Source organism: Betta splendens, chromosome 3 (assembly GCF_900634795.4).
Source record: "Betta splendens chromosome 3, fBetSpl5.4, whole genome shotgun sequence".
Lineage (NCBI taxonomy): Eukaryota > Metazoa > Chordata > Actinopteri > Anabantiformes > Osphronemidae > Betta > Betta splendens.
Genome location: NC_040883.2, coordinates 3,707,399 through 3,721,222, shown reverse-complemented (window position 1 = coordinate 3,721,222; position 13,824 = coordinate 3,707,399). Strand labels below are relative to the sequence as shown.

General features: G+C 41.1%; 1 protein-coding gene across 8 annotated transcripts in view; it reads right to left on the bottom strand.

The window, feature by feature from the left end:
- The window catches only part of LOC114852451 (protein unc-13 homolog C-like), a 68,276-nt gene that overhangs the window by 28,101 nt on the left and 26,351 nt on the right, over window positions 1–13,824 (bottom strand). For all 8 annotated transcript variants that reach the window (XM_055507623.1, XM_029144839.3, XM_029144838.3 and 5 more), the window contains 8 exons: window positions 13,342–13,483; window positions 11,572–11,741; window positions 10,682–10,797; window positions 10,386–10,549; window positions 7,925–8,081; window positions 7,547–7,615; window positions 2,310–2,399; window positions 1,341–1,469 (listed from right to left, as the gene is read on the bottom strand). In XM_055507623.1, coding sequence (XP_055363598.1) covers window positions 1,341–1,469; window positions 2,310–2,399; window positions 7,547–7,615; window positions 7,925–8,081; window positions 10,386–10,549; window positions 10,682–10,797; window positions 11,572–11,741; window positions 13,342–13,483 — 1,037 coding nt within the window. The remainder of the gene's footprint in view (window positions 1–1,340; window positions 1,470–2,309; window positions 2,400–7,546; window positions 7,616–7,924; window positions 8,082–10,385; window positions 10,550–10,681; window positions 10,798–11,571; window positions 11,742–13,341; window positions 13,484–13,824) is intronic.

The window sequence follows — 13,824 nt, the reverse complement described above, 5'->3', positions numbered from 1 at the left end:
AGTTGATGTCTTTTTTTCTGCTGTGGAGGAAGCATTGATAGAGAGGCTGTCTCCTGTGAAACTGTGTGGACGAAGATGTAATTAGCGAAACTGTCTATATCTCCAGGTTGGTAATTGCTTACAAACCCTCAGGCTGTTTAAACAAAGGAAGTTTATTATTCAGGTTCTGAGCGGATTACACTCTATTATGACCTAAAAAGACATTATCTTCTGTGGTGTGGAGACCATTCTCCTTGGGAAGTAAACCGTAAAATAGTCCGCTGCCTGTTGCTCATTTATTTACTCAGAGATGACTGTGGTTTAAAGTAGCAAAGCGTGGTTATGTCCTGAAGCTCACTCATTCATAAGGAGGCCGTGTAGTGTCACACTTTCATGTATGTTTACATAGATCATGCATTATAGATGCAGATACAGGACACAGAAAGTGCCCAAAGACAAATGAAGATGGGGTTTTTGCAGAGCTACCCGACGCCCGGCTGCATTTCTGTAACTCTTGTCTTAGAATGTTCAAGTTCATCATGTTTGCAGTAGACCTGGGGCACTTTTTTATTGTGTGCTAAATGTCATCCATGATATATGGCCCATTGATTTCTCACCATGCTGAACTGAATTTATATTTTTTTTCCTGGCACTGTCACATGGACACAAAGGACATTAGAGCTGAAAAGTGAAGCCTGGTGTCAGCTTTACGAGAGGCTGAAGGTTACATTGTAAAGGCATGAGGTGACTCAGGAGATGTGTTTACCTTGACTTTGTGATAAATGAATTAGCAGTGGAGGCAAAAAAATAACTAAAGTATTAATATACTGTAAGTGGTATAATTTAACAAAGCTAGGCCTGCTCAACATGATGCAGATAGTAAATTTCCATGAATGATTCATTCGGCATCATTTATATTTAATATAATTAGTATTGTTTATCGCCCTGGCAAATCACCAAATGTGAAGCTCCAGTTTATGAAAGATTAAAATTTCCATAAATGTGCTGGTATCCTGCAAGTTGCAAGTGGCTCATTTTGCTTCTCAGCAAATCGGAATCAAAACAACTATAAAAGTGCAAAATTCACCATAGGACTATTAACAATAAGCACACAGGCGCTTTATTCGTCTGCTTGTCTGCTCGTAAAAAGCTAATCTCCTTCCTTGATTACAATGTTTTTACGGTTTGTTGGCTGTCTGTGAATGGGCCAATATTGGGTTGGCCATAAAGACTGTCATGAAAGTAACATGTGCAGAAGTTTTTATGCACTAGAAAGCACTGCTGTGGTCTGGATGCTCGGTCCAATTCTTTGCTTACAGCAAAGGCACGGCATGTCAGCCACAATGTTGAAAGCTAGTTACCTGGTCGAGGAGTTGATTGTATAGTTCATGACAGTTGTCAAAAATGTATTTGTACGTGGAGTCCAGGCACGCCTTCACGCAGTCCTTCACCACCATACTTGCTCTCGGTGGACTCTGAAGCTCTTGGACCTGTACGAACACAAATAAGCACACTCTCTTAAAATATACAGCATGCTCTTAAGGTGCGGTATTCTCCTTGCGCCTGTAGTACTTAATCCTGCTTTAAGTACCGGCATTTACCACTTCAGTGCAGAAGAAGAGCAATCTACTGACATGAATTATGTGCATTACATCAGAGCGTTTGGGCGTGTGGCAGTGTTTGGTATATTAACACTTTAGCGCCTGTATATGAGCAGTGGTGCATATACGCTGTGAAGCTCAGCGTGAGCATGGCACAGAGTGAAGGCTCTGGTAACCTAAAGTGACAGTTTTCGTTCCTTTGCTCACAGCTGCCATCTTAGCTATGCCTCAGTACTTCAAAGCTACACCCCCAGTCCTTACACAGGAGCTGAATGGAGCTTTTCATATAGAAAGGAAACAAGTCCGGTTGTTGGGCTGGAAGCATTCAGTCACAAATTTTTATTATAGTTACAGGCAACATACATTACACAATTATCATCCAATAGCATCAACATGCAGCTGATAAATTGTGAAATTAATTCCCACATGGCTTTGAATAGCAGTATTAAGAGTGACAGGATTAAAAGAATTATGACTTTGAATTGATGAATCCAAACACACCTAAAATCAATGAGGGTTTATGTTTATATTGAACGCTGTGGAATTTTACAGCCATGACCAGTAATGAAGGTTGTTCAGTCAAGGGTACAGCACTACAAGAATAAGCATCTATACATGATGTGTATTTTAGAGATCTGCAGGGCTTGCTCACTGCGGTGCTCAATCATCACCTCCTGAATGCAACTAATACACATGCTCTCACTCACAAACACACACAAGTTACAGTACCTTCATTCTGAAGAAGGTGATGCTGGTCAGCAGATCAACAGTGGACTTCAGATCCTGGAGACGCTCTGGATTTCCTGCAGGGAAATTGTCCTGGCACATGAGAGAGGAAGAGAACATGAGGAGCGAAGGAATCTCGTTTGAAAGCCCCCAACCCCCCACGTCACACAGTCTAGTCTACGACTGAAATTGATTACAGAGCGACGCCCAGCAGTCATAACAAAATGACTGTTTGTCTAATTGTTTAGTGGACAAGGGAGGTCTCCACTGATGAAAACCCCTATTTCAGGGCCATGAAGTCATCAGGCAGTGCACAACACCGTGACAGGGAGCATATGAAGCTGTGGCAGCCTTGAGCTAAGACACCACTGCCCCACGCATTAACCTACTTCCACTCTCCGAGGCGACAAATATCATTTTGCTCATGGCCTGTCAGGATTAGGTCAAGTCTTCACAGCTAGATTTTAGACTGACCAGTTTTAAGGGATGTGGGGGGCAAAACATGCCTCGACTGAGCAAACTGGAAACTTACTGCACATAAAGCTCAGTGATGGAGCATGAAACTATGGATGGTTTTTAATCAGCTGTCTGAGAATGGAGAACAGTATATTTATAGAGACACACAATTAAGAAAAGAAAGAAAATCACACTGGATTTCTACTTCAGAGAAATAGACATTTTTGTCAATAAAACAGTGTCCAAATGAAAGAACACAACACATCTGCACACACAAACGTGGATGAGTTATGATGCAGTACAGTATATTCAGGTGCTGAGGATAAAGGAAACAAGAGACGATGTTTGTATCACTAAATTTACTTTCAATGTACAGTTTATTAAGCATTATATTATTTGTTAACAGGCAAAAAGTTTTAAATGTGATTAAAGAAGCTCAAGCGTCCGACCTACCAGTCCCCAACAGACTCCTTTAAATATACATCCTTCAAAATCATTTTCCTGTAGCTATTGTAGCGCTACAAAACTCATTCCTGCATGATGCCCATGGGTGCCATCACTCACTCTTCCTCCCCTCTCGGCTGGCACATGATATTTCTCCCACAGTAACCTCACATACTTCATATGTACCGTTCAGAAAATGAGAAACCACCAGCTTCAGCTCTGACCTCAACCTTCTAAAATTACAACATTGATCTGTTTATTTTGGGGGCAAAACCAATTTAAACCAATGCAATGGAATGGAAGGTTCCTTGACATGAAAATATAATTTAACTGTGTAATTATGGTGATTGAAGTCATTTAGCGAAGTGTTCGTTGACACTTTTTACAGCTGCTGCAAACAGGTAGGCGGACGTCTTATAAAACCTAATGTCCACAGACAAAATGTCACCCCAAAACTAATTTGTTTTAAATAATTTAATACATTTAAATTTACATTTAATAAAAATGGTTTCAGCTAATATTGATAAAAAAGTGCATTTATAACTGATTTCCTTCATATAAAAATGCAACTGGTCTAAAACAGCAGATGCTTGTCACCAAGGTTTCAGAGCAAGTGACTAACGAACAGTCTCTAAACAGCACACAACCAGGAACTTTAACAGGAGAAAGAGGAGAACATGAAACAGATTTATTGCCCACAAGCAGGGAAGCATACTAAAAGAGCAGAGCATCCATCTCTGAGCCAAAAGTAGAGACAACATCAGCACTTTGTTCCAAAGATGACAGAAAGTCCATTATGAGATGGAACGAGGAGTGAGTGATGCTGATGAGCTTTTAGTTCTTTGTCTTTGTTCTAGTCTAGATTGAATATTATGTTGGACCAGTGCCTACACTGAGTGCAAAACTCCAAAAAAACAGTAGCTTATCAAAATATAAAGGTCAACATATTCCTTTGTTAAATGAAGCAGGGCAAGAAAACAGGCGTAGGGATTTCTAAACTATTGTTAAGTCATGTTTACAATAAATTTTTTTATAGAGTTCAAACATTCTGAGTTGTCTGACTCATGATGAAATGTAACAGTGGGCTGAAAGTTTCAATTAGAACAGACTAGAGTTGTGGCTGTTATATATATTATAAGCTGCACCATGTACAAACTAAAAACCCGTTGGTCAGCTCCCAATGGCCACGACCAGCTGTAACAGGGGCAGTGAGGTCAGGTAATCATGTGGAAGAAAAAATCAAAAGTAGGCATGTGCTGATGGAAACTGGTCCTTAGACCCTTCACTCCAAACACCTGAGGGAAAGCACAGAACACTGTCTGATACAGTGATGAGTGCTGGTGATTGGCTTTGTTAAAAATAGGGCAGTTGTTACTGTAAAACATAACTACTGCTTTAACCTGGGTTGTGGTTTACAGTTTTTATTGGTTGCTTTGACCTGTTTTCCATAACTAGGTTCCACTTATTTTTATCATCACTATTCATTTCATCACCTTCATCACACAGTAGTGCATTAGACACAGCTGTGTAAACTCATTCTCATTGGATTGACACATTTTTTTCCTCCATTTTGCAAAACAGTTAACCCTGATGTAATTCAAACAGTGCAAACTCTGTTTTAGCTTTGTGACCTAAGGAAAACACCTGTTCCTACTGTAACTATTAGAAACCAGTAAGACCAGTATGAACTCCTCCACACAAATCTTCAATTTGCTATCAGTCTTTAGACCTTAAAAATGGTGCCAGGTCTGTGTTTCTCTTTACCAGCATGGATGGAGGAGGTCTAAAGCAGAGAGTATCAATAGTGGCTGTGTCTCATCCTCCAACAGGTTTCACTGTATTTTAGTTAACGTGTATTTTATGTAATATTTACAATATTTGAGTTTTCTGCCACAGTTTGAAAAATGAATGTCATGGATGCAATTATTTGGATCCATGACATTATTTGGATCAATCATTATGACTGATTAGACGTGTTCATGTACTTGGTTGCAAGTTGTACTGTTTGAAGGCAAAATGAGTTTTTGCTGCATATAAGTGTTTTGACGGTTAGAGCGTTTAGCAAACAAAGCGTGTCATTATGAAATCGGAGCCGCTGTTTAGACCTGTGTGTGAACTGTTAAGAGAATGTGCTGTTTCATTGGACGGCTGCGTCAAAGTGACAAATAAAAAATGTAAGATCATATAAAGTCACTTAAACCATTTCATTGTGAAATAATAATTCTAAACCTAACATTATGCTTGGAGTGCTTCATTATGGTCTTTATAGCACATTATGTATAATTTCATCATACGATCGGCTGAGTTTAAACCTTTCCTATTAAACAAAACACACTCTTAAGTCATTTTCATGTATTTCTGTAGGTTTTATGCACACGCACGCCAAGCAATTCAAGTCAGCATATCCTCCCTTTGTGATGTCATAAAGGGAGCAGCGACATAGCTCCACTACCTGGCTCTGACCAACTACAGCAAGACTGACAGTCAGGAGACAGACACTGTGCCACATTAACGTCGCATGAGTCCAAGGAGGGATGTGATATGAGACCTTTCATTTTAAGTGCACAGCTCGTGACAGTGCTTACAGAACAAACATCACTTCATATCAAACTCAAATTCCTTGCACCATCTTTTAAATACTGACACGTTATGCTCAAGAACCAGAAACCTGGACAATCCATCTGGGACAGAGGGCTACAAACGTGTCATCATGTATCAGGGCCGTGAGAATAAAGTTTAAAGGGAAAAAATGCATATGTGGCAAAATGCAGAGTGGCGGCCACAGCGTACCCTTTGTTTTACAAAGCAAACTCAATATCCCTCAGAATGTCATTAAAGGGAAATCCATACGGTGAATGGGCAGAGCAGCCAGATCTGAATCTTATTACTGTCCAACAGTGGCAGGCGGCTCTGCGGGACGTCTTAGACAGAGAGAGAATGAGTATGAACGCTGTGTGTGTGTGTGTGTGTGTGTGTGTGTGTGTGTGTGTGTGTGTGTGTGTGTGTGTGTGTGTGTGTGTGTGTGTGTGTGTGTGTGTGTGTGTGTGTGTCTATGGCAGCCCTGACAGGGAAGCAGCAGGGAGCTGCTGACAGGTGAGGCAGACGTGATACTCTGTGACTGCTCTTGGTGAATGTGGCATCACTAGATAGCGAGGGCATCAGAAAATGAAGAGGCCAGCTCTCCTTCATTTAACCCTCTCTCTCCTTCTGTTGCCCACCCATTAGGACTTCTTTCATCTATTTCTCCGTTCCTTCCTTCCAAATCCATCTCTTCTTTCCAACATCTCTCCCTCTTGCCTTAAATCCTCTCTTTCATCCAACTCCCCCTCTGCTCGTTTCATTCACCACTCTTTCCAAATCCTCTTTATCCCTCCTTCACTATTTGCAACTTCATTCTGTGTCTTCCTCTCATTCACTATCCACTTTCTGTCCTTCCCTGATTTTCTAGGTTTTCCTTCATAGGCTAACAGCAGGATCTGCTGCTACCAGAGCATGTCTCTGTAATCACACGTGGCTTCACACAGTGAGCTGCACAGTGTTAAAGAACAGGGGAACCGAAGCAATCACCTGCTCAATGACATGTTGCCTTTTGTGTCACATTAAAGGTGAGAGGGTCATCCTTTAGTTACAGTTGACTGGGTCATGCCACCAGCTGGGGAGAAGTCTAGAGATGAGATTTTGTGTGTGTGTGTGTGTGTGTGTGTGTGTGTGTGTGTGTGTGTGTGTGTGTGTGTGTGTGTGTGTGTGTGTGTGTGTGTGTGTGTGTGTCAAAAGACATCAGCACCTTTTCATCCAATCATTGACAGTATTTTAGTGGTAACCAAAATGTCGTCCCATCAACTTCTTCCAGCCAATATTTACAGCTGGCAATAACATGCATTGTGCGACTACACTGGTTCAAAGTGAGCAATCGTGCATAAAATAGAGATGTAACTGTAACCAGAGACGAGTCCAGTCAATAATCACATTTGGAGAGTTTGGACATTGCCAGCTGTAAATGGATTGGTGCTTCGTACCGTATATATAGTAATCATAGGGTTCACTGCAAACAGAGTAGATGCAACCAAGACATTTGAGCATTAATCACCACCTCTGTCAAAACAGGGTGCTTATAGATAACAGAAATATTATTTCACAATAAAGTAAACGGCATATGTGTTCACAGAAAAGGAAAACTGTCTGCAGTGTGTAAAATAGAGCCACATGTTAATATAATACGTTGTTCCTCTCTATAAAATGATAACACAGACATAGACATGACATGTGATTTCACTAGCACAAGCCGTCCTCTTTGTTTTCAAGTTGACTTATGCGCATAAAGTAAAAGGTTATATACATACCCGATATTTGGACAGGTCGATTCTAAGTGAGTTATGCAGCTGGTCCAGTAATTTGACAAATTTCTCCCTCTGTCAGGAATAGAATTCAGTATTTCAGTTCAGAATGTCAGTACACCCAGAGCTTTGTTGCAAAGAATTTATAACACTCCTGGTTAGAAGCATTGCTTTCCCTGCAATGATTCATTTTTACTTCCCGGAAGAAAATTTAGTGGTTCAGCTGTAAAGGCACGGCTTACTGACTGGAAATATTGGTTGCAACATTAGCTTATTAAAGTTTGGTGGGAAGAAGCTGTCACCCACTGTGCTTTTCAGGGTATGACTTGCTTTAAACTATGCTGACAAAACACTGCACTTGTAACAGAGGAAGAGTTTACATACCCCAAAGTTGGATGCTGCAAATCGGTCAGACGCAGAGGCAGTAGTTGTAGTTGTAGTGGTGGTGTGGGCGAAGTAGGCGTTGATGTTAGCAAGAAGGTTGCTCATTACTGCTGGCACGCCGGGACACATGTATTTGGCAGACAGACAGGAGAAGTGCCTGCAGAGGACAATAAGCACCTACCATAAGTGGCTGCAGATGAATGTCGTAGTAAAAAATGACTCCAGGCAAATCAAACCTGCAGACCTACAATTTAAAACATAGTGTGAAGCTGCAAAGAGTAGATGGGGAAACCATCCCTGTGATATAATCAGAACAGAACAGATGCTTTTCTATTGACGTGCATCTACACAACAACAGAGACAGATATTTTCCTTAGTCTCCAATGACGTATGAACTACACACCATGAGAGTGGCACATTTACAGTTTTGCCACACCAGGTTTCCCTCTAACCCCCTCTCTACAGTGAACTGCAACAGTGCTGCCCAGCAGTAATTAAGCGCTACAGGCTGAAAGGCTGCTGTAAGCAGAGATCGCTGACTGAATAAGGAGCATATGCTGCCTGTAACACTTCACACGGCGTTCAACCTATGTGGCATCCCTCCCACATTCAGTAGATACTGAATGATCTGAAATGATCTGCAAACATGTATATACTGTACACACAGAATCACTACAGGCCATAGGCACACATAAACATACAGTAGGTACAGTAACACCTTTTACATCAACAACTGAAGGCCTGTGTAATTACTGTTGCTACTGTTTTTACTGGTGCTGGGGTAATGAAGGTAGTAAAAAACATGAACACAAAGGATAAGTGTGGTTTGGGTTGTTGTGTGGCGGTATCCAAAGGACAGTGTGTTTCTGATCACCCTTCAACAGCTAAACAGAGCTTTGTACATCTTACAGAGGTAAATGAAAGCGCTTTTGAGGAAGGGATCACAACCACTATAATCACAAAAGATACTGTGTGATCAACATACTGTAGGGGCAGAGAAAAACCTGTTTAACGTGCCATCCTAAAATCTGTTCTGGTCTAAAATAAAAAAATAAAAAACTTGGCCCTTCATCAGTTCAAGGAAAAAAGAACAAGAATACAAAAGCCTATTTCTCAGTGTTGCTCCCTCCAAGGACGACATATGGCTGTTTTTTTAACATGAAAGTACCAATGTGTTCCAGAGGCTTTCATTTAAATTGCCAAAACAACCTGTGTGGAAATAGCAACTGATTTAGTGAAGCTAATTACACAGTGTGTGATAGCTTAGAATTAGCCATTAACTCAATATGAGTCACTGAATTAATGACATGACATGAAATAGTTATACGCAAAAATGAACATGACTGAAAGTGGTGCAATAAAGTGTAATTTGTACCTTTTTATGAAATCTCTACTAAAACTAATGTGATTGTTTATTTGTAAGTAAATCATGGCAACATGCACTTTGACATAAATTATATAAAAATGATCAACCAAATGTGACATTTGCTACTTTACAAGAACATTCAAGACAGTCCCTGACTTTAACTAATAACTAACGATTATTACTTGTATTTAGAGGTATTAATTAAGGTCAGTGGCTGCACGAAACTATGCTGGATGGCTGGAAAACCAATTATTTGAAGCCCAACATCCCCAATGTCAGGTGAAATACTGGTGTGTGTGGATAAAGTGGCAATGAATACAAATTTCAGGATCTCAGGCATCTTGCTGAGAGGATTACCAACAAGAAAGCAGCTGGTATCTAAACAATTTAGAAAAGGCAAGATAAATAAAGCAAATACTTTTCCCAAAACATCCTGCACAAGATGTTTCCCATCTGACTGCGTGGGGGTGATTATGATAGCTCCTACCAGAGCAAACAGATGATGCCTCCAAAGACGTCTAAGTCATAAGCAAATGAAATGAAAAGTTTCATTTCCCAAATACACTGAAAAACACACTGGAAATAGATGATAAATCATGGCCAAGTCAGTAAATGTTGGGTTAATGCTCAATCCATCCTCCTACAGCTGAAAGCTCTTCATCTAGTTCTGTATAAAGGTGAAAACTGTAGAAATACTCCATTTAATAATTCATGGGATACGTTTCATCAATCATATCTTACCGTGATGGTGCAGGTTGGTGTGTTCATGTATGAATGTCATGAAACATTTGTGAATAAACAGGCACATGAAGACTCAGAAAGGCCAAGAGAGAGAGAGAGAGAGAGAGAGAGAGAGATAGAGAGCGACAGAGAGCGACAGAGAGAAAGAGAGAGAGAGCGAGTGTGTGTGTGTGTTCATGATCTAATCACGGCAGTTTAGGAGGTTTTCTTCTATCAACAAATCTCTATACCTCTGATTCAGAGTTTAAAAAAAACACCTCGTCTTCTCTCTCCTTTCTTTCTGTCCTGCGCTGTGTGGAATGAGACAGTGACAGACTGGTGGAGTAAAAGGCCACAGATGAGGGTGGTACTAACGTCATCGCCTGATAGATGGACTCCACTCCATATCTCATTGCGAACTCATCCACTATCTCCTGAGACACATCGTCGAAGTAGACCTTCCACGCCTCGTCCCCTTTCACCTGCGGGATCTTCACCACACCGCTGCTCTTCACCTCAGTCAGGTAGTGGAAGAGGTTCTGTTGACAACAGACAGAGAGCTAAACACAACTGGAAATATAAGTTTTTTATTAATAATCTTGGCTAATTTATGGTTCCCCAGAGATAACGACTTGAGTGATTAAAATACTGAGTCACATTATGATGGCTACCTCATGTAAACAGGTGTACTGGCCGTGAGGAGGAACCACATTCTCCTCCCCTTTCATCTCCACACTGATCTTCAGTTTAATGGCACCAGAGACAGCTGATTTGTCTGTCCTCTTATCTGCAAAACAAAATGTAGCCAGATTAGTCATAATTGGAAATTACCCAAAAACTAGCAAAAGGTTATGTGACAAACCTAAAGCTAAAGCAATTAACAAAGAAAAAACTAATGGTTAAGTTGGAGTGGAGAGTCCATTTGACATATACATCATGATGGATCTGACAGCCAACGAATCCACAGCTGCAGCGTTTCGATGCAGAAGTCAAATGACCCTCTTCCCCTGTGCTCTCATTTACAATTTATGTCTTCTGCGTCAAATGAGTGAACTTTTCCCTCTACAGCTTGCTGGTCAAGAGAGAGGCAAGTGAAAAATAATAGCATGACAAAGCGTTAAGAGACCAGCACCGCAAACGCAAAAGCCCAGATTGAAGAGTGGCTGAAGAGGCTTAGAGAGGAAAGCAGCTGGAGGGGTGGACACCCACACCAGCAAATGCCTGTTTAAACATTCATTATGGGCATTTAAAAACGCACATAGCAGCAGCAGTGGGCAGGGGTCACGATCATCACAAATTGCCTTGTTTAAGCTAGAGAGGCAAACAAAGGCAGCACCGCCAGCCATAATACTTTGACAGGAGTGGGAGCTGCCATTATGCTGCCATTCAAACACATGCATGTGTGGCGTAAGCAGAAACTCAACCACAGGGCTCTGTGTTTACTTGGTGCACACACAGTAATGATCACCTCAACTGGATCAAATTTTACATAATGGTATAATGGTTACTGCCAAAACAGTTCTGTGTCCAGAACACAGAACTGGAACCACAGGTAACATACCTAGATTGTACCAAACATCCATTTCTCCACTGAGAGTGCGAACCTCGATCATGGTCTGGCCCAGGAAATCGTCCGACTCTCTCTTGAAGTGCTGCTTCACCCGCGATTTGATGTCATCGTCCTCATCCCACACACGCACCTTGATGCGGTCGGTGGCATTATGACATTCACTGCGGGTTAGAAGATGGTTGCACCAGGTCACAACAAGCGCAGCCACATGAATGTGAAGTGATGTTGCCCCGAATAAGCAATTTAAAAACGCAAGGTTTCCTTTGAATATAAATGCTGAATTATAAGCTCTCAAACATACATTTGCTGAACCTTTTCAAAATAACAATTTTACAAAGAGAGATTGTTTTTTGGACTTGAGCAAACATGATGTAAATGCAGAGAAGAGCTAGAATAAAAATCACCCAAAAGAAACTGCATGACCTTTACTGGGCATCTTTCTACTGCTGCCCTCCCCTCACGCATGATTAAGTTATGAGAGAATAGAAAAACATTTCCCAAGAATGAATGTGGAGCAGTTAATAACACAATTATTTATTTGTGAAGGCTTTAAGCTCATTGCTTTGTGCTTCTTTGCTAAAACAAAGATGACAGATGTTTCACAATAAAGTCACTGCTCAATAGAATAGAGGTGGCCAAAGCACTTAGCGTCTGACTGGGTCAGTCTGTTCCTCTGGAATTAAAAACAACAGATTACATGTTGATCTAATGACATTTTGGGTGCGACAGGCACAGAAATGGTACATGTATGTGTAGTATTTTTTAAAGTAATCCTTTTCCTGGGAAAGCTCCAGCTGATGCAGCTGCACTAGTCTGGGACTTTGCTCTCTGCCAAGCACACAGTAATGTATCGCACTATTAATCTCCATCCCTGTAGTAATGGGAAACAGTTTTATTACAGCCACCACTGGAGTCTCATTACAGGTGCAGCGCCTTGTCTGTAACTGGTATAGTCACACACACACACACACACACACACACACACACACACACACACACACACACACACACACACACACACACACACACACTTTTTTACTGTATATTATTAGTGACTGTTAAAGTTGAAGTACGAACTCAGAAAAAGAGCAACCAGCCATATAATATGAAGCTCGATGACATTAAAAGAAAGTTATTTAACAAGAATTTAAAAAGCCACTATCTTCCCTCTTCACTAGTTAACATGACAAACAAATAATGCAGTGGTTAATCAGCTGCCCAGTAGTTCAGGGCTGGAGCTTGATGTAGACAATAATGGCTCTTGTAGTAGGCACACCACGACCACAGAGGGCTCTCGCTGGTTCAGATATTTCCCATCTCCATTTCAATACCTCATTAAGTATATAACCATGACATTTTTCGCTGTGTAGGAGAAAATATCTACCAAAAATGCAACTGAAACTCTTGTGGGAATCGCATGTGTGCACTGACCAATGAGAATAACATGTGGTAAAAAAACAAGGCAGCAAAAGCCTGGTCAGCACAAAAGGGAGGTACAGACTGACAAGGCACATACTTCTACAGAATGGAGGGGTTTTTGTGTTGCTGTAGGAACAACGGGGTTAGGACCTGTGTCTAACTGATGAATACCACACTAAATCTATGTTTAGCTGAGACTACTGTACATCTTCAAAGCCTCTGCAGTGCATGGTGTGTATAACGTGTTGTAGATTCCCCAAACGATTAAGGATGGATTGGTAATAAAGCAAATTCATGATGAGGAAAATCTGCGCTGAGGGCAAATGAACAGAGATCACTCACAAGTAGAACTTCTCATCCCAGACTGGATTGAGGTTCCCAAATATGGTCTTCGTCCTGCGTTTGGTCTTGCCCACCTGGACGGTGACATACGGGTCGCTGGAGCCCGTCTTATCCTTGGCCTGTAGGCCCTGAGCACACATGACTGGAGACAGAATGGAGAGCGAAGCATGGTGTAAGTATCACAGCCAACACATATCATATTAAAACCAACTCACAATTTGACCACACTCATGCGTGTGCAAATACAGGAAGTACTGGCCCCAGTGGGTATATGAATAGACAACAGTTCCCAATAAGGAATCCTACTGTATACACTATATATTTTTTGTGGTTCCTTCCAGTAGGTTGACTCTATTATTTAATGCAGTTTATTCTTACTCAACAATCATAGCCTCTCTCTGCCTCCACCAACTTTAAAAGGTTAACACACTTGCCAACAAAGCAGCTTTGGTTCATTGTCCGTGGTTCATCATCATTCATCTT